The following is a 23,465-nucleotide window of genomic DNA, read 5'->3' on the forward strand; positions in this document are numbered from 1 at the left end:
CTTACTATATATTTTTTTTTTTTTTTAATACAATAAAACTTAAAGCTAGCCTTATCTAATTACTATATAAATCATGACCGCGTGGAATGGTGCCAAGAATACTGGCTGCATTTCCGCGCTGGACAGCCAGGCTGATCCGCTGCGCAAAAAATGAGCCAGCCCTTCTGTCACCAGTTGAGGCTATTAATCGCGGTGAAATGTCTCGTAAAAAATTTTTAGCACTAAGACTCCATGGCCCCAGGGTCTCCACGGCAAACGGCACAAAAATGTAACTCTCTATAAGAGAGGCATACTTGCGCCGCTTGCCGTTTTCAGCTGTTTCTGCTGCGGCTCCCGGTCTTGATGCTGTCTTCCTGATATGACACGGGGCCAATGTGTCAACGCAAGTTGCGTCCCACATTAGCGCCCGTCCCCGTTCCCAGGGAACCAGCGTCAATCCATCAGGTCTCTTGCCATCATCCCGACTAATCCCTGCCGGCTCAATGAGCGCAGGAATATTTATGGTGGCAAGAGCTCTTTTAATTGTATCGTTAAGAGAGCCATGCCTAAACAGCCTACCGGAGCTCCTTTGGCAAGAGAGTCCGTGGATTCCAAATTTATCAACCTCTTTTCCACACGGACAAGAATTATATTATTTGCATACTTACTGATGCTGTGTGCAAAGTAGGTATTGCAGACTGATGACGTGTTCTTGTGTGATTTAGTGGCCTCATTTTTCTCTTTGGCAATGTTGTGTTTTGGTCATTTAACCTTGTCTGCTTGGCTGAATAACCATCGAGTCAAACGTCCTAACCATTAGACTATCACAGCTTTTTAGCAGCACACGGATTGCGACTTAGTTTTATACTATTCGAAATATAATACTGGATGGCAATGCCCGACGGGATAAAAAACGAAACGCATGAAGTCGTGTAGCTGGTGTGAATTCGGGCAAAGCGCGCACGCGCAGCTGCCATCACGTGACGTCAGCCCGTCACGACTCTATGCCGAGTTGTAAAAACCACACAACTATTATGTAATCGTCTTAACATCCTGATGCGTATTACGTTAGAAGCTGAAAATAAAAGGGTTCTTAAATGTTGGATAGAAGCAAACTTTCTTTGCTTCTATCCAACCATGGTATATATGGCCCATGATATATACGAAGAATATTTCGCTTAGCTGCTCACGATGAGTAATACGAATCACTTCGACCAATGCATTGAATGAGTACTTAATTAAAAGGCGAAGATTGTACATAATTTCATTGTTAAAATTAAGTTCTCATGTAAGTGACTTTTTGTCTTTTATGAGAATTAAATGTCTCTCTGTGGGTTTAACCTAAACCTAATTCGCTATAATCCGCTAAAACAGAAAAAATTGTATGGTACAAAACGCAGCATGCGTTATGCGCCACCTTCCACTAACAAAGAAGTAAGAAAAGCAAGTAATACCTGCCCTACACACCACCAACAATCACTCAACGTAGCACAAACCTTCTAGAACACATTGATCGTGCGTTCCACTCCGACACCGGAGTATCTTGACAGACACCACTGAGGTTGCATTGGTGCATAAGCACCAATGAGTCGGTGCCATTTTTTTGTTCAATAACCCTGTCTATACGAAGTAATATTCATATAAGTCAATGCGTAGACGAATGGTATTTACCGTAGCACAAACCTGCCGTTTTCCTATTCTAAAGATTGTTATTTGTTGTGTGATGTGTCTCTTTGGGCATCATCAAATTCCACTTCAAACATTGACTTATAAATATTACTTCGTATGTCGACTAGTGGTGCTTTAGCACCAATGCAATGCAACCTCAGTGACGTCTGGATTTTAAAAGGGTCGTTCATTAGTATCTAAGAGGTGGCGCTGATTTATTTGGTTCCAAAACCGTGAAAAATTTTGTTCGCTTGACCATATCTTGTCATTTATATCGATGGCAAAATCGTTGAATTTTAAAACAACTCCCAAACATTACCGTTAGAAAGGATTAGTAAAAAAAAGGCTGTAAGCATTCAGGCGGACGAGAGGTGTGTCCTGACGTAACGTATCGTGACTGCTGAGGCTGAGCGTGACTGCTCTGACCGGAGTTCTGAACTAAAACAACTTTGCTGTTAACCTTTATATTATTATGTCAAAAATATTGTTTTGATAATGACCTCAATCGATCAAATGAGCAAAAGAATTTTGAAAGCAATATACAAATACTTATAAGTAACATATTATTATATTAAAAAATATACTGAGTAAAGGGATTCAAAGGCTTGTATACTATCTCAGGGTTAGGCTTTTAGATTATTCACCAACCGATGATTTGGGTAACTGGATTTGTGCAATACCGAGTACAAGGATATCATCAAAATTAGTAGGCATAATGTATCAAAGAGTTTGTAGGTGATTCAGCGATCAAAGCTTTGGGGATCTGAATTCTTTCAATGGACCACATACTAAAGTCAAAGTAGGTACTTACAACAATGTGTTCAAAGTTTTCGCGCAGGTTTCTTGATAACGTACTATTCTCTTTTATAACGTAAACCAGCATTATGACAGGATTTTTAGAAATCCCACACAAGCGAAGCCAACTAGTTGTTTATAACAGTTGTCTATATCGCAATTGTAAATATACTTAACAATACTTCGATTCAAATCGTAAAACCGTAGTAACAAAATACTAACAACCGAGTCATAAAATCAAAATTATCACACCAGGCTCAAAATCCAACGCCTTTCACTAGATAGGCAACACATTAAAGACCCTATAAACGGCAAAGCACCACAATAACTGAATAATAAAATCATTCCAGAGTAAATCTTCATATTTTAAACAGTTTAATGTCCACCCGGAGTGATCAAGTGCTGTGTTTATGTTGATTACACTCAAACCCAAGTTATTGCTAAGGCATAAAGATATGACAGACGGAGAATAAAGCTCTATTGCTAATTCATATTTGATTTCACGAACCAATATTTCATCCATACTATCCATACTTAATATTATAAATGCGAAAGTGTTTCTGTCTGTCTGCTAGCCTTTCACGGCCCATCCGTTCAACCGATTTTGAAGAAATTTGGTATAGCGATAGCGTGCATGATGCATCCCGGGGAAAGACATAGGCTACTTTTTATCCCAAAAAATCAAAGAGTTCCCACGGGATTTTTAAAAACCTAAATCCACGCGGACGAAGTCGCGGGCATCATCTAGTATAGGATATAATATTATGTGTCGGCGCGAGTATTTCGCCTATGTAACACATTCGAAAAGCTCCCAAAAATGTACCTACGAATTCTAAAGAAAACATTGCTTTTAGCTTTCGTCCGCTGATTAAAGGTATTGGTGTTGTTCTAAGGACTTTCACTACATTTATCTAACTTCTCAACATGACCCCGCTACCGCCGAATTTCCCTATCGTTTAGTATAGAATTATATTCTCCTAAAACAGCTTATCAGCTTCAGGCTGTTATTATTACGCTAAAATTGAAGAATCTTCGAACCTACCGCAATGTTATCCCAAAGCCCCTACCATCAATGAAAAAAGGGTGGCCCCGTCAACAATGAGAGATATGACGCACAGAAGGAGAAATTAGTCATGATCATTCTGTAATTTTAAAGACAATTTGTGACACAATGCGTGTTGATAGAACTTTCGACGGCAAAACAAATCCATTGATAGCAAGGATCAAATCCAAATGTCCATGACCAGGTCAGGGGGAGTCACGACAACTGTATCGAAGTAGAAAGTGGACCATTGTTCACCTCCGAGTGGACTTTACCGATTGATTCGGACTCATAAGATAATAAGTCACGATTGATCGCCCTGCGTCGCCATGCCCACTCGCTTGTAATGAGATTGACTGATTAAGATGTGTAGGCGATAAGTGGAAATCTAAATGTGAAATGCTTTGAAAAGTGCCTATTGAATAGGCTGCAAATACTTGATTAGTACCCATTGTAGGCGTACTTTCCGGAAAACTAGTAGCCTGTCAAGTTGGTTTAAAAGGGGAACGAGTTAAAAGGGAAAAGATAGTACCAAAGTAGGTAGGTGTACTTTCTAGAATTCATTAGAACCATATTTTACTTTTATCTACATCAGCACAAATAACTTTGTGATGACTTGAAAATCACTCTTGTCTTTCATACAGATTATTTCATAAAGTCGAATAAATTACCTACATAAAATTAAATCTGTCGTAGAGTCGAGTTTTAGGAAGAGTCGATTGTCTCGATCACTCTAATCTCTCATAATGTCAGTAAAAAAAATCTAGCAGTTTAATACGAGCAAATACTCGTACGTAGAATGTATTTCAAAATTATTAGTTTGGAAGACTTGTAAAAAGTGTACTGTAAGATTCGACACCAGCTGTACTTTTAATGAACCCCACCGTTTTTGGTTTTACCTTGTCCATCATCATCATTTCAACCCACCGCCGCGCCGGTTCTCTACTAAGCACGGGTATCTTCTCAGAATGAGAAAGGCTTTAGCCTTTGTCCACCTCGTGAGCCAAGTGCGGATTGGAAGACTTCATATAACTTTGAGAACATTATGGAGAACTCTCGGCATGCACCGAAAAATTAAAGTCGCGATACCCAAAATCAAACCCCGGACACCATATTGGTTACAAGATTTCACCACTTTGATACTAATCTCTAGGGTTAGTTTTAGTATTTTATCAGAATCTATTATATAGGTAAGGTCAGTTGATGCCATAATTTTAAGCGTTTGTTCCAAGAAACTGTGCTAGCAATACTATAATTATAACAAGGTGTGATTCTACGACGCTGCTTTGAATCTAACATTGAGTTTATGTAAAACAATTTTATTTCCATAAGCCTTTAAACGACTTCATACCAATGTCTCACTCCGCCTGGGCGTTCTGTTATTTGATCCGATATTTCAATGTTTCATATCAGATTATAGTCTCATTACAGTCCGTTTTCGTAGGCGGGGACACGTTGACGCAACGTTTCATTTCACGATTTTATCTTCGCGGGAATCGGTGAATAAATCTTGATACAGATAGGATTGGGTGTTAATTATTGTAATTATTGTATGCGAGGTTGAATTGGTGTTCCTAAGGCTCTGATCCCACCGCCGACCATTACTAAGCTAAAAACTAGAAACGGAGGGAGAAAGACAACTATTTGTCGCGTACAATCGAAGATTATAAGTCCCGCAAATTGCTAATGCGCGTGGCTGCGAATTTAGTGACGTCAGCACTAGACTGAAGTTTCGAGCAGATAGTATATTTTTACCATCGACATAGGTAGTCGTACTTCCAACTTCTTTGATCAAACGACATCAAAATCACGTCATTTCGATGTTAATGAGACATCATTCCAGCGCAATAGCAATTTGAGGGCCTTATACCCACAGATATTAAAAAACCTAAATCCACACTAAAGCTGTCATCATCTATTTAATAGGTACAGAGATAGCTTGCATTTTAGAGACAAATATAGGTTAACTTTTACCCGACTGCAGCGAAGCCCAAAGGAGGGTGATTATCTCGGATAATCAAAAAGTTCCCATGATTTTAAAAAACTGAAATTTACACGGACGAAGTCACGGGTATCATCTAGAAATAAATAAATAAACACAGCAAAATTTACATTTTCAAACTCATACACTCAAACCTTAGGATTATTGTATAGTTACTAGAACCCAGTGGGAACTGCACAATTTTATTGATTTTCGTCAGTAAAATTAGTTATAGACATAACTAAATCTCATAAATGTTAGCAGATTCGATGCCTTAGAAATAGAATATCTAAGTGTAACGATCTATCCGTTTTATGATATTCATTAAACACAATCCTTGATTACATTACTAATGCAATCTTTTAGTTTTATTACTCGCAATTGATCTCAGTTGAGCAATTGAATACAAACGCATGTACTAAGGTTTTTAAACAAATAAATAAAATACAAATTTTTGTCTATGACTCCGAAATAATTGCCTTTTCTGAAACTTATAGAGGTATGTCTATTTACACCTATATAGATAAAACTAAAACCCTGTTTTTAAATTGTTTGTCAAGGTTAATTTGATAGAACGCTGCTGAAGTCTTTCCCTGGAATATGGGTCTTAGGTTTGTCAGAGCCATAGTATAGTGATCTATAGCACATGTTGTACATATTTCCTACGCATGACCAACGTAAGCAACCGATATCAACGTAGTAGGTCTTGATACCATAAGGAAGGTGAAGTCGCAGGCAACAGCTAGTAGGTAAGTAATAAAATGTGTACCAAGGCCACAGCGTCGATTCGAAGATTACAGTGAGCGTTTGAACTGTGAACTATTGTGTCGAACCGCTCTTATCTGTCTATTGTTGTTAAAACTCTGAAGAATGTCAAAGCGCCACGCCTACACCTTTGAAGCGAAGCGGTCAGAGGTGAGAGCCATCTTCATAAAAAATAATACAGGATTATTATTATATAGGATCTATTTAGTATTGAAATTGAATTGATAACTACTTACATTTCTTGCAGCTGCCATAATCATTCAGAATGAGTAGGTACCTACTTATAGTAATAAAGCTGAGTTCGAGATTTAGTCGTTAGACCTGGGTACGTTTTTTTAAAAATTCATTAAGTATAGGCAAACGCTTGACCACAATCAAGGTACGTTTGAAACCCTCGTAGCTTTAGTTTTAAGTTAACATTACTTAAAATAATTGGGGACGCCCCGCACATCCGCACAGCCCTCGCGGGCGAGTGCGGGTGACGTGCGGGTGTACGGAGCATCCCCCCGCCTCATACCCCGATTGCTATGTCGACCTTTCGCGTACTATAGGTACCTATTTTGAATAAATGATTTGATTTTGACTTTTACTTCATTTTCGACAATAGAGCTTTGATTTGAACATAGTTCTAGATGTTTCTTTACAAAAAAAACCCCACTGAGTTTCTTGCTACTTAGTTATTTTCGGTAGGAATGGCATTACGAACCAGTGGTAGCTTCATTTGACGATTCAAAAGCACTTGTAAAAGAATTTGAATTAAAAAAACTATTCTATTCTACTTCTTTTCTGGTTAGCTAAATAATTAGTCGTTCGTTTTGTCGGTATGTGCCCGACTAGTTTCTAATCCATGTTCTTAGTCACAGAAACGTGTGTTTCTTTTACACAGAGACATTTAATTACTATTAACACACTTTATTAGACACAACATTTCGAGAAAAGATTTTTTTTCTTTTGGCAATTTCCGAAAAAGTGAATCTCAAAGTCGAAAATTCATTTTTAAAATTGTCCTGTGTGAACCAAAAAAGTGGATACCATAGCTAGTATTGAATGCTGTGACGTTAATAGAAATACTTTTTGAGATGCTTGACCTTCACTTATAGTTCTTACGTAAGAAATATTGGAAATCATATTTCATGTTATAGTTCCGTTCCGTATTCCGTTTTTTCTGTTCCAATGAATTATCATGTGGTATTATGACGAATACCTTTTAGCATTCGTCATGATTGTTGGGGTTTGAAAGGCATTTGACACTTCGCTACAGGCTTGATGGCTTGGCGATTAGAGCTGGTAATCCTTAGCAATCTTTGAAAGGCCTTTGTACACCATAAAACTCTTAGTGTTTATTCGACAGCGTCTTTAGTGAGGCGACAGGAGCAACCTTTGGTAACAAGAGGTCCTACGATTTGATTCACGGTTGAGTTGACAGACTAGGTATATGAACTGATCTCTTCTATGGAAGTTCTGGTCTGATTGAGGCTTCAGTTTGGTAACCATCTTATCAGTCAGCTTGTTGACATCTACTTATGCACTGTAGAACATAGGTCTAACGAGGCACTACGAAACCCTGCCCTTTATCAGGACTAAAAATTTTACTTACACATGATCTTTTAATGAGAAAAAATGGTTCCCCCGTTTTGACGAAGTTTCTATCAGTCAAATTTTGCCTTTGAATCTGACGGTAATATAGAGTTTAACACTGAACAGGACCACAAGCGTAGCGAGCGCGAAATATGATTCGAGTGAAAATGTCCACTGCCTTGTTGATGGTCCTTTGATTACTTGAAGTGTTGAATGACTGTTAAAAAAAAATTCTCTTCCCCAGGTAGTCCTAGTCCGAGGCCACTACGTCTCATACCTACCTCTCTGCAGCCGCAACGAGCCAGTCTTCCTAGCTGCATGCACCCCCCTAGCCATGCCAGAGACGAGGGAGTGCGTCGTGCATGGCGCCACCAATGTGTTCACCACCGTGCATGCGATGGACATGAAAATACTACATATCGATGCTAAGTAAGTACCTAGGATTTAATTCTTCTTCGCTAACTAACGAAGGTTAGCTGTGCTTTATTTTAAGTAATTTCTCGCAAAGCAATTAGCACCTTTCTTCTTTTTGACGGTCTTCAAAAGGTGAAAAACCCCTTTTCCATATTTTTATTTTAGGTTAGGCTGTGTATATTGTATGTAGACAATTATATAGGTAAAGGGTAGTAAACCCTCTTTCTTGCCTATCACGTGGAAAATTTCGAAAAATAACTAAGAAAATATGTGCGACAGAGTTCATAGAAAAAATCTACATTTTGATGTTAACATAAAGCTACAAAAAAACAACCAAACGAATTCATTTTTCAGTCGACTCACATTTCTCAAGACATTTAAACACACGTACCTACGCAATCGTATACAACTCTACTTTATGTACATTACGGAATCCTTAACGTCCGAAGCATTGTGATACTGATAATAACATTCAACGCTTTGACAGATGTACGAGTGACGGCCGCACCCAGAACGCGACAATCTCATCTGACCACTGTTTGTACTGCAGCCCAAGAACAATCAGTGTGACAAAAGTTTGTCACTTCTTTTTCATCGACTACACCTTACTAGCTGACACTCATGACTTCATCCTTATAGATTTAGGTTTCCAAAAATTCTTTGATTTTCTGCGATAAAAATAGCCTATGCCAGTCGCCATGTCTTCAACCATACCCATGCAAAAATCACGTCGTTCTCAGTTGCGATGTGACCGAAGGACAAACCAATATACCAACAGACAAACACACTTTTGCATTTATAATAATGGGCAGTAATTACTGAGGGTCAAACCACTGGCGATCAATCATGTGCTGGATAATGCGGTGGGCTCCCAAATCCGACCGCATACGACTCGACTGCACGGAATTTAGACTTTTACGGATCCTAGTTATAAATAATAGCCATCTAACATGATAGCTACAGTGACGTTCGCAATCAACATACATAATATGTACATACATGAACCCTTCCTCTTCTTCTCGGGTCGACCTCAAATACGGGCAGCCCAAAAACCCGCAACCGCGATAGCTCGGTCGGTAGCCTCGTGTAGCTCCTCGTTTGTGCAGGTTGTCGGGCACGCAGGGCACTCCGTCATGTGCGCAATGGTCAGTCTTGGATGACCGCGAATGCACTCCCTATCATGTCCAGAGATAAAGCCCCACCTCGCTAAGTTTGCCCTAGACTTCCGTACCACATGAACCCTGAAAACATGACAGTTCTTTATTGGGCAGTCGAGTTAAAAGTTTGCTTCGTAGGACCACATTAAAAACCACAAAAACCTTGGTCTTACGTATTATTTACTTCATTATGTTATAGAAACTTTAGTAAGTACTTTTTAAAAAATCCTACGTTTTTAAGGGATAACTCATAAACAGTTTTTGTAGTTAACAGCTTTTTAGCACCGGAAAAAGCCATTAGAGAGAACTGATTGTACTCGGGCTGCTGTTTACCATTGCATATTCCAACCCGTTTATTATTGACGCGTTGACGTGCATAAATATGAAACGGCCTCAATAGAGACGTTGTCATACATCTGCCTGTATTGATGCTCGGTAGCTGGATGTGACGGCTACGCATCTGTAATAAGAACCTCATTGTTCGAGAACCTTGAACTAGTGTTGACGAGGAAGTGTGGTAAAAGCCGTTTGTTTAGAGGGATATTATCATACTTGTTTAGATCTTTGTTCGTCTCTGCCCTTGGTTTGTTTGATTTAATCAGTTTCATGGGACCTTCTTATTGATGTTTTCGGTTGTCTAATCGTCAATCGCATCGGTTGTAACTTGTATTGTACATCTATGATATCAGTGCAGTCCAGTGCTTGTATTTAAAACCTCGAGCTCTAATGCTTAGTTAAGCATCTATATTATTTATACCTACCTACCAAATAGAAATATTCCTATGTAGCAAGTTACATTGGTTCTTAGGTGTCATATGGGTATGAGTGGATCATCTTATAGTTATTCTTGCTTTTTTCCAGGAGATTCTAAGTATTTCACCAATTAGAGAATATTAAAAAATAAAACTGCTAGTTTTCGTAACATTGACAGTTTGACAGCGTTGGAGTCTGGCCCAAAGGCAAAACCGTGCCACCAAATGATTTAGCGTTCTGGTACGAATCTTAGAGCTGGTATTGCCGAACAACTTACTGCATCCATATAAAGCTATAGTTTAAAACAGGTAGCTAAGTGTAACCACATTGTTTTATCACAATGCAACTAATTATGCATACTTTTTATCCTGCACATATTATTAATGAATAAAATATGATCAGCAACTAGCAAGTATAGAAAACGGCTTGTATGGAATAGTGAGATTTATGTTTACATTGAAATCCGCTCACCGAACGTCATTCTATTCATTTAATTCATTACGTTCAAAGAAACGATAGAATTTACAACATCAATGTAAATTGTTGCAACGTGTAGAGATTCGGAATTTCATATTGCAAGCCACATACATTATCTATTATCGTGAACAACATCATCATCGCCGGCCCACTACTAAGAATAGGTTTCCGCTCAATAAAAATAAAAATAAAAATCTTTTTTATTCGTATAATCTAGATTAAAATGGTGCCAGGATCATCAGGAGCAAATAAAAATGGATGCTCTGGCGGAAAAACATTGTAAAGGTGATTTTCGCGGTTTCTGGAAGGATACGAGTAAGGAAAATATACGGCCTGGTCTTCCGGTGAGCATCAATGGTATGAGTGATCCTAGGGATATAGCCAATATTTTCAAGACCCATTTTTCTGTTAAATCACCGTTAGGTCCGGCGATGGGAGTGCTCGATGCTGAGATGAATAGACAGGTGGTTGGGACTTCATTCCTTGCGAAGGATGTATATAGATCCATAACTCAAATATCTAGAGGCAAGTCTCCGGGTCATGATGGACTGAGCATCGAGCACCTTCAGCATGCCGGATCTCATATTTGTAGAGTACTGGCTATGTTCTATTCGCTGTGCGTGAGCCATTCTTACTTGCCGCACAACCTTATGAAAACAGTGATAGTACCCATTGTGAAAAATAAGACTGGTGACTTGGCTGACAAAAGTAACTACAGGCCAATTTCTCTTGCCACTGTCATGGCCAAGGTTTTTGACGGTTTGCTTAATGCACAGTTGAACAAATATGTAGCACTTCATGACAACCAGTTTGGGTTTCGTCCTCAACTGTCTACTGAAAGTGCTATACTGTGTCTTAAGCACACCGTCAAATATTACACAGACCGCAAGACACCAGTGTATGCGTGCTTCCTCGACTTATCCAATGCTTTTGACATGGTGGCGTATGATCTACTGTGGGAAAAACTTAAGCGTGTAGAATTACCACACGAACTTATCAATATGTTTCAATATTGGTATGCGCATCAGTCAAACAGTGTTCGTTGGGCGGGGGCAATGTCGGATTCATATCAGCTCGAATGTGGTGTCAGGCAGGGTGGGTTAACGTCTCCAACTCTATTTAACCTGTATATGGATGAATTGATCGTCGCACTCAGCAAGCAGCGTGTCGGTTGCCATGTTGACGGCGTTTGCGTCAATAATTTAAGTTATGCAGATGACATGGTGCTGCTGAGTGCGTCGATTTGTGGACTGAGGAGACTAGTACAGACTTGTGAGGAATACGCAGGTCGTCATGGCTTGAAATACAATGTTGCAAAAAGTAAATGTATGGTCTTTGAGGCCGCCGGTACAAAACGTCCTCAGAATGTACCACCTGTGCTGCTCTCTGGCGTCTCTTTAGACACGGTGGAGCAGTTCAGGTTCCTGGGGCACGTGATTACTACCGACCTCAAGGATGATGCAGATGTTGAACGGGAACGGAGGGCACTGTCGATAAGAGCAAACATGATAGCCCGCAGGTTTGCTCGTTGCTCCACCGGTGTTAAGGTTACGCTCTTTAGAGCGTATTGTACGTCCTTATACACGTGCAGCCTGTGGGTTAACTACACGAAGAAACGATACAGTGACCTCCGGGTCCTTTACAACAATGCGTTCAGAATGTTGATGGGGTTGCCCCGATTCTGCAGCGCCTCAGGCATGTTTGCGGACGCGCGCATCGACTGCTTCTATACTAATGTACGCAAGCGGTGCGCGTCGTTGGTGCGCAGAGTGCGGGACAGCCCCAACACCATTCTGCAGATGATTGCAGCCCGACTCGACTGTCCTTATCTTCGGCATTGCTGTGAAAGACATGTTCCAGTACCAATGCCGGAGAGAAGGTACTAGATATTTAATTTTATTTTTATTTATTAATTATTTTATGTATTGTTATTTTACTTTTATTAATTTCAAAGTTGTTATTATGGGTATGTTAACCTGAAATAAATCAATTTTATTTTATTTTTATTTATTTATAAACTTTTACAAGTACTTACGAATAGTCGGATGCATCTACCACTGGTTCGGAATGCCTTTCTTACCGAGAAGAACCAGCAAGAAACTCGGCGGTTGCTCTTTTCAAATATTGGATATAGGTACAAGATTATGCCATGTATAAAATAGTATTTGCAGTCTTGTTGGAACGAGCTGCAGGTCAAATCCACGCTCTTTTATCATTTAGATAATCTTCAATTGTGTAATATGCTTTTTTCAGGAGCATATTTTTAATAGATTTTTTAAACTTGTGCAAAGGTAAGTCCAAAATAGTTTGCGGGATTTTATTATAAAAGGTAATACCCATACCCACAAATAACTTTTGGACTTTCCTGCATGAGGCGGAAGGTAGGAGCTGCAAGCTTGTCTTTGTTTCTAGTTAGCCTCAGAATGAGAAAGGTTTAGGCCATAGTCTGCCGCGCTGGTCGATTGCGTTCACCGTTAAAGCTGCAAGTGATAGTTAATTGCTTCACATGCACATAACTCCGAAAACATCATAAAAACATGAAGAAAAACATCGTGTGGAAACTTGCATGCCTGGGAGTTTTGCAAAATGTTCTCAAAGGTGTGTGAAGTCGGTCAATTAAATAGCCTTCCCTCCTTATTGTGAGAGGAACCACCGTGCTCAATAGTGGGCCGGCTATAGGTTGACCATGATGATGATGATGATGCAAAAAAATCAAGTCGATCCGTTACCCCGATGCGGCGCGGCGCGCGCGCGGCGTTTGAAATGATGATAAAGCTAGTGATACTTACACAAGTCTTAAAGTATAGGAAACCTACTAACTTTTATCGTAACATCTTTTTTCCACCTATTTACAAGCTATTGTTGTGTTGGTTCCCAAAGTTCTCTTCCATTTATTTACCTATGGTATAATATTGATACTAATTTTCATCCTGTGACAAGCTTACAGCTTTTGAAAGGCGCCCTTGTCACCTGCTAGTACCTCGGTGAAACGGACTTTGCATACAATGACAGAGTTACATGCTCCCGTAGAATCACTTATATATTCTGAAAGGCACACTTAAAATACATCAATATTTTTACGCTTTGGCCTTTTACTTATTTCATTGTCATGTAGAATGAAAGCAGACAGACATGACGACACTATAAGGTTGCATTTTTTGACTGCGGAACACTAAAAAACGGTGAGCGTCAGGATGGCTGGACCATGAGAGAATTTGAAAGTTTAAGCCGTCCCAAGATTTAGTACCTATTTGGTACTTTTTGGTGCCTGACATCTTATAGCAATTAGTACCTAGATAGATTAGGAGAAATTTTATAATGAAAGTGGCCAGCCATTCTGACGCTTACTAAAAAACGGCTCTTAAACAGATAATTTGCAATTTTAGAAAAAAAAAACACCTTCAAATAAATGGCCATAGGTATCTCGGTCAATTTTTGATCAAGAAAATATTTTTGCCCAGTATTTTAAAGGAAATTGAACCTACTATTTTTTATATCTCAGCCCAAACAAAAATGCAGTCTAACAACTAAAAAAACTCAAAAAGTCGAAATTTTGGCTCTTTTACAACTGTTTTGGTATGGTTTTTTATTTAAAATTTTTAATAAAGGAATACTATTTCGATGGGAACTTTGATTTTCTACAAAAAGTTTCATTTACAATATATTGAATTTTTGCTTTGTTTACGAGATATATCGATAACACCAAAAGGGATGCTTTTTCATCCCTATCTTCAATTTCCACCCTCTAATTTAATAGCACTCCGCGGTTTTTACTTCTTTTATAACCCATTGAACGATTCCTACAATAAAACTCGTGAACGTTTTAGTTCCTTTCTTTAGGACATAATCAATAGCATATATAGGTACCCTGATAACACATATGCTATATTTTATCTTGGAAAATTCAAAACGAATAGCTTTTTACTATACAATTTCGCAGCGCTTTTAATTAAGTAGGTAGTTTTTACTCTAACAATTCACTTAGTTAATAATATTATTAACTAGCTGCCCTGGCGAACTTCGTTCCGCCTAACAGTCGATTCAAATTTTTTAAATTTTTCTCTCCGTAAGAACCATTCTCGTACTTCAAGGAATATTATTAAAAAAGAATTAGCGAAATCGGTTCAGCAGTTCTCGAGATTTGAGCGATGAGCAACACATTTAGTGATTCATTTTTATATTATAGAGATAACCTGGGAATACTATAAAATATAAAGTTGGCCTATTAACTCACGTTAGCATAATTTACGTCTAAACCTAATCACGCTTAGTGCGTGCTCTACGCACCCATGTGTCATAACTTCTATATTCTATTACATCCTGTCATGATGTTGTCATAGATAGGTACAGCTACAGCATGAATATCATTGTCCTGTCATGATTATATTATGCGATGATCCTCATAAAGCAAAGCGCACATTAGCGCAAATAATTTTTAAGATTTTTTAGTTAACGTGTTCATCTTATAACTTATCGATGTTTAACTTTATACCAATTCCAAATCTTTGATAAGAGGCGCTTGGTACCTATCATTTAAAGGTAAACCTATGTGTTTTATCGAACGCGTTTTGCTTAGGTGCTAAAAAATACTTAGGTTCTACCAATATAATAAACACGCAAAACAGGTATTGGAAGACCTTCTTTGTTTTTAATTTTCGGGTTTCTTTGCATATAAAAATCTTTTCTGCATATTTGAAGTGCGCTTAGTAATCGATTGACGTTTTAGTCACATAACACTGTAAGCTCATTTCTAGTTTCATGGTTTCAGTATAGCTTTGAGAGCTTTAATTTTACTTAGGTCATCGTAAGTACCTTGGTACTTTATACCTATTTACAAAGGCTCATCTCTGCCTCGAAAGCTATTGCGTGTCCTACAATAAGTATTCCGATTTGTTCCCTGTCAAGTGGCTATGATATTAATATCCCATGCCCTTATGGGCTAATGAATTCAAATGTAGTCGAGTTTTGCCCTTTATAGGACAGTTGGTAGTTGACAAGCATAAATCTATCCAAATTACAGATGCTATGGTTTGGTTTCGCAAACTTTTGTACAAGCACGAATAGGTCGAATTTAGTTCACAAAAGTGGTCCAAAAACGAACTAATTTAATTTTTTAGGGTTCCGTACTCGTACCTCAAAAGGAAAAAAGGAATTTTTATAGGATCACTTTCTGTCTGTCTGTCCACCGTGTCTGTCAAAAAACCTATAGGGTACTTCCCGTTGACCTAGAATCGTGAAATTTGGTAAGTAGGTCTTATAGTAAAGGAAAAAATCCGAAAACCGTGAATTTGTGGTTACATCACAAAAAAAATTATCATGAATAAATAATTAGTATTTTCAACTTTCAGCGTAGGTAAGATTACTATACCAAATGAATCATACATCATATGAAAGGGCTTTACCATGTACGTTCTAAAACAGATTTTTATTTATTTTTTGCATAAAAGTGTTTGATTTATCGTGCAAAATGTCGAAAAAACGACTGCAGTACGGAACCCTCGGTGCGCGAGTCTGACTCGCACTTGTCCGGTTTTTTTAATAATACGAACTTTTGACTACATACATCTTTTATCTGTTAAAGTAAAGTCCGAGTCTACCGCTTGGAGATAGTACAAAACTGAAGAGAAGATTTTGGGTTTATGGCTTGAAGTTCGAACAGTCATCTCAGAATTTTATTTATCTCGATACCACACAGGCGAAGATACTGACCAATGCATAATCTTAAGGCGTTCTGTAGTAAAAAATATAAAAGCACCCTTACATTTTTAGGGAATGGTCACACCCACTTACCAATTTATATATATATTTATAGTACGTCCTTTTCTATTCTCTACAATGGTGCAAGAGAGATCACTCTATATTAGCTCAATATAAAAATGGTAGACGCCACATAAAATTATCGTAGAGTTTGTTTGTATCGTAGATTTTTCGCTTAATTTAGAGGACATGTTTATAGTATGAAGTACCAAACAAATAAACTTTTGGGTTAAGGTATGAAGACGGCCTAAGCTCTTAAGTACACACTACACGTATTATCGTTGAAAGGCACAGTTATTTATTTAAACTTGAATGCTTACTATAGACGATCTTAGTAACAATTATTAGCTAACATTTAGCTACTGTTTGTTTTTGAAAAGAGGTTTGTATTCACGCCAATATAGCCCTATTGGTTTTCAAAGTAAAGAATATATTTGTTTCCAACAATTGGTTACAGACTTAGGCTCTTTACACACTGCATCCGATCCGAATCCGAAAATTTCCGTTCCGAAGTAGCGATATTTTGTACACTAAGTACATCCGAATTTCGTTTTCCGAAGCCGAGAATGTTTCCAATTCGAAGCATTATTCACGGACCGAGTTAACCATACTTAATATTATTTGTATGAACTTACTTATCCCTGAGCAAAGTCTGTAATGATGACACATACACGGGCCCTGCGTAATCTTATTTGTTTATATTTGTCTAGTTTAACAATGTTAAAATAATTGATGAGTCCGCTTGGATTTAGGGTTTTTAAAAATCTCGTGAGAACTCTTTGATTTTCCGGAATAAAAATAATCTATGTCAATGTCCGGAACACAAGCTACCTTTATACTAAATTTCATATCAATCGGTTAAACGAATGGACCTTTCAGAATCCCGTGGGAACTCTTTGATTTTTTTTTATTAGGAAAACCAACAGCTTAAATTGATCTTCAAAAGAATCTTCAAATTAAGTAACTAGAAGCAATTTTTATTAAGTATTTTAGCGTTTTATTAAGTAATTAGAAGTAATTTAAATAAGTAATTAGAAGTATTTTTTTCCGGGATAAAAAGTAGCCTATGTATCTAACTTTGTACAAAATTTCATCAAAGTCAGTCAAATTGTTGCGCCGTGAAAAGCTAGCAGACAGACAGACAGACACACTTTCACATTCATAACAATAAGTATGGAAGTATGGACTAGTGGAAACTTACGGTAAAATTGACATCCAGATTCGATCCGAGATTTCTATAATTTTGTAGGATTCGGATTCGATACATGCAGTGCGTAAAGAGCCTAATCAATCAAAATGATATTTGCTTTCGTCTCAGCCAGCAATGTCGAGAGATTTCTTTCAATAAGGTCATGGATACACTTACGTATTATCTTATTTGTCTATCTTATAAATGAGTGGACTACTTGTAAAGTAACGGAGGACGTTACGAATAATTACGACACATTTATTAATTACTGTTTAGACACTTAGTGACCTCTATATTGATATTGGATATCATAGATCTTTATTATCCATCCATACTAAAATTTATCAATCAGAAAGTGTATGTCTACCTATTTATTTCTTTATTCACACAAGCTACCTTTATACTAAATTTCATATCAATCGGTTAAACGAATGGACCTTTCAGAATCCCGTGGGAACTCTTTGATTTTTTTTTATTAGGAAAACCAACAGCTTAAATTGATCTTCAAAAGAATCTTCAAATTAAGTAACTAGAAGCAATTTTTATTAAGTATTTTAGCGTTTTATTAAGTAATTAGAAGTAATTTAAATAAGTAATTAGAAGTATTTTTTTCCGGGATAAAAAGTAGCCTATGTATCTAACTTTGTACAAAATTTCATCAAAGTCAGTCAAATTGTTGCGCCGTGAAAAGCTAGCAGACAGACAGACAGACACACTTTCACATTCATAACAATAAGTATGGAAGTATGGACTAGTGGAAACTTACGGTAAAATTGACATCCAGATTCGATCCGAGATTTCTATAATTTTGTAGGATTCGGATTCGATACATGCAGTGCGTAAAGAGCCTAATCAATCAAAATGATATTTGCTTTCGTCTCAGCCAGCAATGTCGAGAGATTTCTTTCAATAAGGTCATGGATACACTTACGTATTATCTTATTTGTCTATCTTATAAATGAGTGGACTACTTGTAAAGTAACGGAGGACGTTACGAATAATTACGACACATTTATTAATTACTGTTTAGACACTTAGTGACCTCTATATTGATATTGGATATCATAGATCTTTATTATCCATCCATACTAAAATTTATCAATCAGAAAGTGTATGTCTACCTATTTATTTCTTTATTACTTATTCAACTACCAGCAGATGCCCGCGAATATGTCTTGCGTGGATTTAGGTTTTTAAAAATCTCATAGGAACTTTGATTTTCCGGGATAAAAAGAAACCTATGTCACTCTCCATGTCTTTAATTATATTCGTGCAAAAAATTCCATCAATTCTGTGCTCCATTGCAGCGTAATTGAAGGACATCAATCCACAAGCTAACAAACAAACAAACACGCTTTCGCATTTATAATATGGGTAGTGCCTCAACTATTCTACTGCTTTCAACAATACCTCCTGTCTTCTGGTGTAGATCTGTTTGGGAAAGTCCCCTCAAAATAGTTCAGCCGTTCCCAAAACGGCTCAACCGATAAGCTCAGACAAGCATACAACCATACAAAAGTTTAAAAAACCAAATAATCGTAAGAACTTAATAAGTAGTTATTTCATCATAAACAGAAATTTCTCTTATAATAATTATTTGTATACTAGCTGATGCCCGCGACTTTGTCCGCATGGGATTAGGTTTTTAAAAATCCCGTGGGAACTCTTTGATTTTCCGGGATAAAAAGTAGCCTATGTCACTCTCCAGGTCTTTATGCACCTACCCATGCAAAAAATCACGTCAATCCGTTGCACCGTTGCAACGTGATCGAAGGACAAACCAACAAACACACTTTCGCATTTATAATAAGGGTAGGTACTGATAAGTTCAGATTACTATTCATGTACTTACCTAGCTACCTACTTAGTAGAACATAATACCCAACAAGATAATAACAAAATACAAGTTCATTATTATTGATACATACCAATGAATCCGTGGAGTTGATTAAAAATAATGATAAATGTAATTAAAGTGAACTTGACACAGCAAAACAAATATCGGGTTGGGTCATCGCATCCATCAATCTCATGAAGACCTTGTCAATAAAAACCTGTTCCGAGTTAGTGCGTCCTAATAATTTTTAAGAACATTTTAATTACGCCTTTTATTACACGTCTAGACCGTTATAATATTATGAAGACGGAGGTATAACTGTAATTATAATAATCGTTTTATAAAACTAGTTGCTAGTGTAGGTAGTTTCACTTTTAAAACCGTTTAAAGCACCGCCCATCCACTGCCTACCATAAGAAATTAACTATAACTTACGAAATGTATAACTGAAACTGCCAAAACCCGACATTAAAACTGTAATTGATTCACATTTAAAAATGAGCTCTTCTCTTTAAAGTCTCGTTTCTAGAAGTTTAGGCTCTAAACAGACGATCGATCCTACGTGGAAAAAATAGAGCTTTTTCCCCATTTTTCTCCATAGAATTTTCCTCTTCCTGTCTTAAGATGTTTTTTAAAATAAAAAGTAGCGTCTCTTGAAGGATCCATTATTCCACCAAATTAACGTCTAATATCTAGTCCACACTGGGCCAACGTGGCAGACTATGGCCTAAACCTTTCTCACTCTGAGACGAGACCCGTGCTAAGCAGCAGGCCGGCAATGGGTTGATCATGATAATGATGATGAAACACGGCCGTTCGATGACTTAGATTTCCTTAAATCTCCTCAAACGTTAGAGAAGTCGAGAGAAGTAGAGTGGCATAGCATAGGTAGGTACCTACTTTTCGACTGATTTCAAAAATGATTGAACCCTACATAATAAATAACAAAAGGCTTTCTGTCTGTCCAGTAGCGAGTGGCACCTGGGTTGGGAGAGGAGCGCTCTGCACGGCGTCAGCTGGTACCATCTGCTGCACCCCGACTGCTGCAAGGAGGCTCAGAATAAACATCGCCTAAGTAAGTCTTTAGCATAACATGCAGGTTCTTTGAATAAGAAACTATTTTTTGGGAATTGAGTTATAGAACACTGAACCACAAGCTCATGACCTAACTCTATACAAAAAATATTGTACCAACTGACGGCTGTAACTATTTAATGTCACTTTTAGGTATTCTAGTTTTATTTTATTTACTTAGCGATCACCCGACGTGACGAGCGCTTGGGTATGAATGTTACTATTTGAATTAAATTTTGCTAGAAGGATCAGCTTGGCTGTCTAGTGTGAAAATACAGTCAGTATTCTTGCCACCATTCCACAAGGGCAAGATTTGTACCTACAGTAATTAGTAGCTAGCTTCAAGTTTTATTGCAATATTTTCAATTTAAAAAAATATTATACTGACAAATGAAGTCGTCAAGACAAATTCCATGAATAAAAATCTTCATAGGTAAAAAAATACTTAAGTAATGGTACTTTTCAAAGTATTTGAAAGCAATGAATATCGAATGATATAGGCGTGGATTTTAAACTATTAGAGTTGACGACAAAAATAAAAGGAACCGCAGGGAATCTAAATATCAAACCAAGGATTATTATTAATGTTGATCGCACATAAGAGGCTAATCGCATACGCCACGACAACATGGCAGGTCAATTTGAACTCGTGAACGATTTGTAACATTGGTGCTAAATGAAGCACATTTCACACTGCCAAGCGCGAAGGCACCAGCGAGAATCTGACTTCATACAGAACCTTGTATTTCTAATTTCTTCCCCCTTGCACGTTGTGTCTGTCTAAGCTTTTATTCGTGTAAGCAGCTTATACAAGCGCACTAGCTTCACAAGGTTTCATGCCGTGAAGGTTGAAGGTGACCTACTAAATGTGCGTGTCTTGAGGCGTGTGCGGATCTTTCCAAATGTGCGACCAACATAAGTTCAACTTTTACTGCTCTCAACCTTGCCCTATTAGAAATAGTATGCAGAAAAAAGAATGGTGAAGGCAAGATGTCAATCGGTTAGTGGATACCTAGAATTATTAACTTCGCTTTTAAGTATTTCTTGATCGAAGGTTACCTAAATACGGATCTTTGGTAACCACATACCTATAAATAGATCAGAGAAAGGACTCTTGCTAGGAATAGGTGTGTCGATCATATCTGCTTTAAATGTTAAAAGGTTTTCAAACTGATTGACAGGAACTGTCAAATTAGTATTGTTTTGTTTTTTGCATAAAATAGTCACTTGTTATTTTTAAGTGTCAACTCATACTTCAAAGGTGCCGCATAATATGCAAGGTGAAATATGTTTTCCATTGTCTGTTTATAGAAAAAGTACCTTACCTACTCATTATTTTTACCTATAGGTAGACCAGAATCTCATGAAAAATACGGAAATTAAATTCCAAAGTTAGCAACACTGTACTCTGTGAATATCCTATACGTACATAGTACTCCGTGGTGAATATTGTGGTGAATTATTAATATTCACCACAGTACATAGGATATTCACAGAGTATCTGCTAACTTTGGAATTTCATTTCATGAGATTCTGGTCTACCTATAATCATTATTGTCAATCGATAGACGTCCACTGCTGAACATAGGTAGGTTTTAGTTTCTCTGTGTAGTCTTACTTAGTTGTGTTTCTATCTACCTATCTATCGGGTCTTTTGTAGAGATTTCCACAATAATCCATAGTCTTGCGCCGCCTAAACCCAGCGGTTCCCTACGACTCGTTTTATGTTTTCTGTCCACCTACTAGGGGATCTGCTTACGCGCCACTGCCACGCGCATTAGCAATTTGCGGGTATTATACAAGCGTATTGATCTATTTGATCACGTTCAACTTGCGCATGTTGAATGCCAAGTGTATGTTACCTTAATTAGAATAAGTCATGGATAAGTCCTTCTTAAAGGTAGTGCTCCCTAATTAGTGTGTTAACATTAATATTAAATCAGAACAGATCAATACGTTCTCCAGCAGTTTCAATAGCCCGACATAAAACCTGGTTTCCCACGATATTTTATAACCGTTTTAACATTTCTAAATGTGCCCAGTAAAATGTTAAATTCTGCAACGTTCCGCCCGTTAGCGAAATCTCCCGATCGCATTACGAAATAACTGTATAATAAAATATTATTCCTATTGTTTGACGGATTTGTTCTGCGATATTTTAGGATATAAAATGTATTGTAAAAATTTATTATATTAGGTATCACATTATTATCTACGTCTAGAAAACTATATCAGTGAAATAAAATAAGAAAAAAAATTCATAAGTTTTTATTAGAAAGATTTCGAGGACATGGTACATGTAGTTCGATAGTTTCGCAAATAATTCCAATAGAATTTGTACTGTAAGTACATAATTGTCGCACTTTTAACTTTACGCGTCAGCTAAATATTCATTTTGGTTAGTTTAAGGTCTATTGCACATATCATTTTTCCAATAAGGAGGATCGTAGTTAAACGCATAAGTTTCAGAAAAATGTTATACAATAGGTAAATATATTTTAGTTAGGTATAAGCTAATTACCACCATATTATTTTACAGAGACAAAAATTATTGATCCTCCCAATTTGATGTGTTGCTGATTTACGTAAACTAAGATAAATTTATAATTATTTGCTTATAAAAATAACATTTAACGTCTTTTGCAACCATTGACATTCTCATAACAGTTTGAATCATATCGGCGCGCGCGCAAATCATACGTACGTACTACGTACCTACCTGACACCTGTCAATCCCTGAGGCAAATTACAAACGCTAATAAATTTATAGCTTTCAAACGGTTCAACCAATATTACTGATTGATAACTTTGAGTCGTTCTGATCGCACATTACAAACCAGCCGCACGCCCTGAGCGCAACACATTTTAAACCACTTTCCAAAAAGGACGAAGATATTCAGCGCATATTTTTTTTCTTTACGAAAAGTTACCGTTTACAGGATTCGCACCACGCCTTGCTTTTTCAGAAGTGTGTGCATTGTGTGCTCCTTTGCTTTTGT

The 23,465-nt window shown here is 37.4% G+C and overlaps 1 protein-coding gene across 2 annotated transcripts in view; it reads left to right on the forward strand.

The window, feature by feature from the left end:
* The window catches only part of LOC117992381 (PAS domain-containing protein cky-1-like), a 157,860-nt gene that overhangs the window by 110,147 nt on the left and 24,248 nt on the right, over window positions 1-23,465 (forward strand). For both annotated transcript variants that reach the window (XM_034980062.2, XM_069505903.1), the window contains exons 7-8: window positions 8,053-8,237; window positions 20,361-20,467. In XM_034980062.2, coding sequence (XP_034835953.1) covers window positions 8,053-8,237; window positions 20,361-20,467 — 292 coding nt within the window. The remainder of the gene's footprint in view (window positions 1-8,052; window positions 8,238-20,360; window positions 20,468-23,465) is intronic.

This window comes from Maniola hyperantus, chromosome 21 (assembly GCF_902806685.2).
Source record: "Maniola hyperantus chromosome 21, iAphHyp1.2, whole genome shotgun sequence".
In the NCBI taxonomy this organism is placed as follows: Eukaryota; Metazoa; Arthropoda; class Insecta; order Lepidoptera; family Nymphalidae; genus Maniola; species Maniola hyperantus.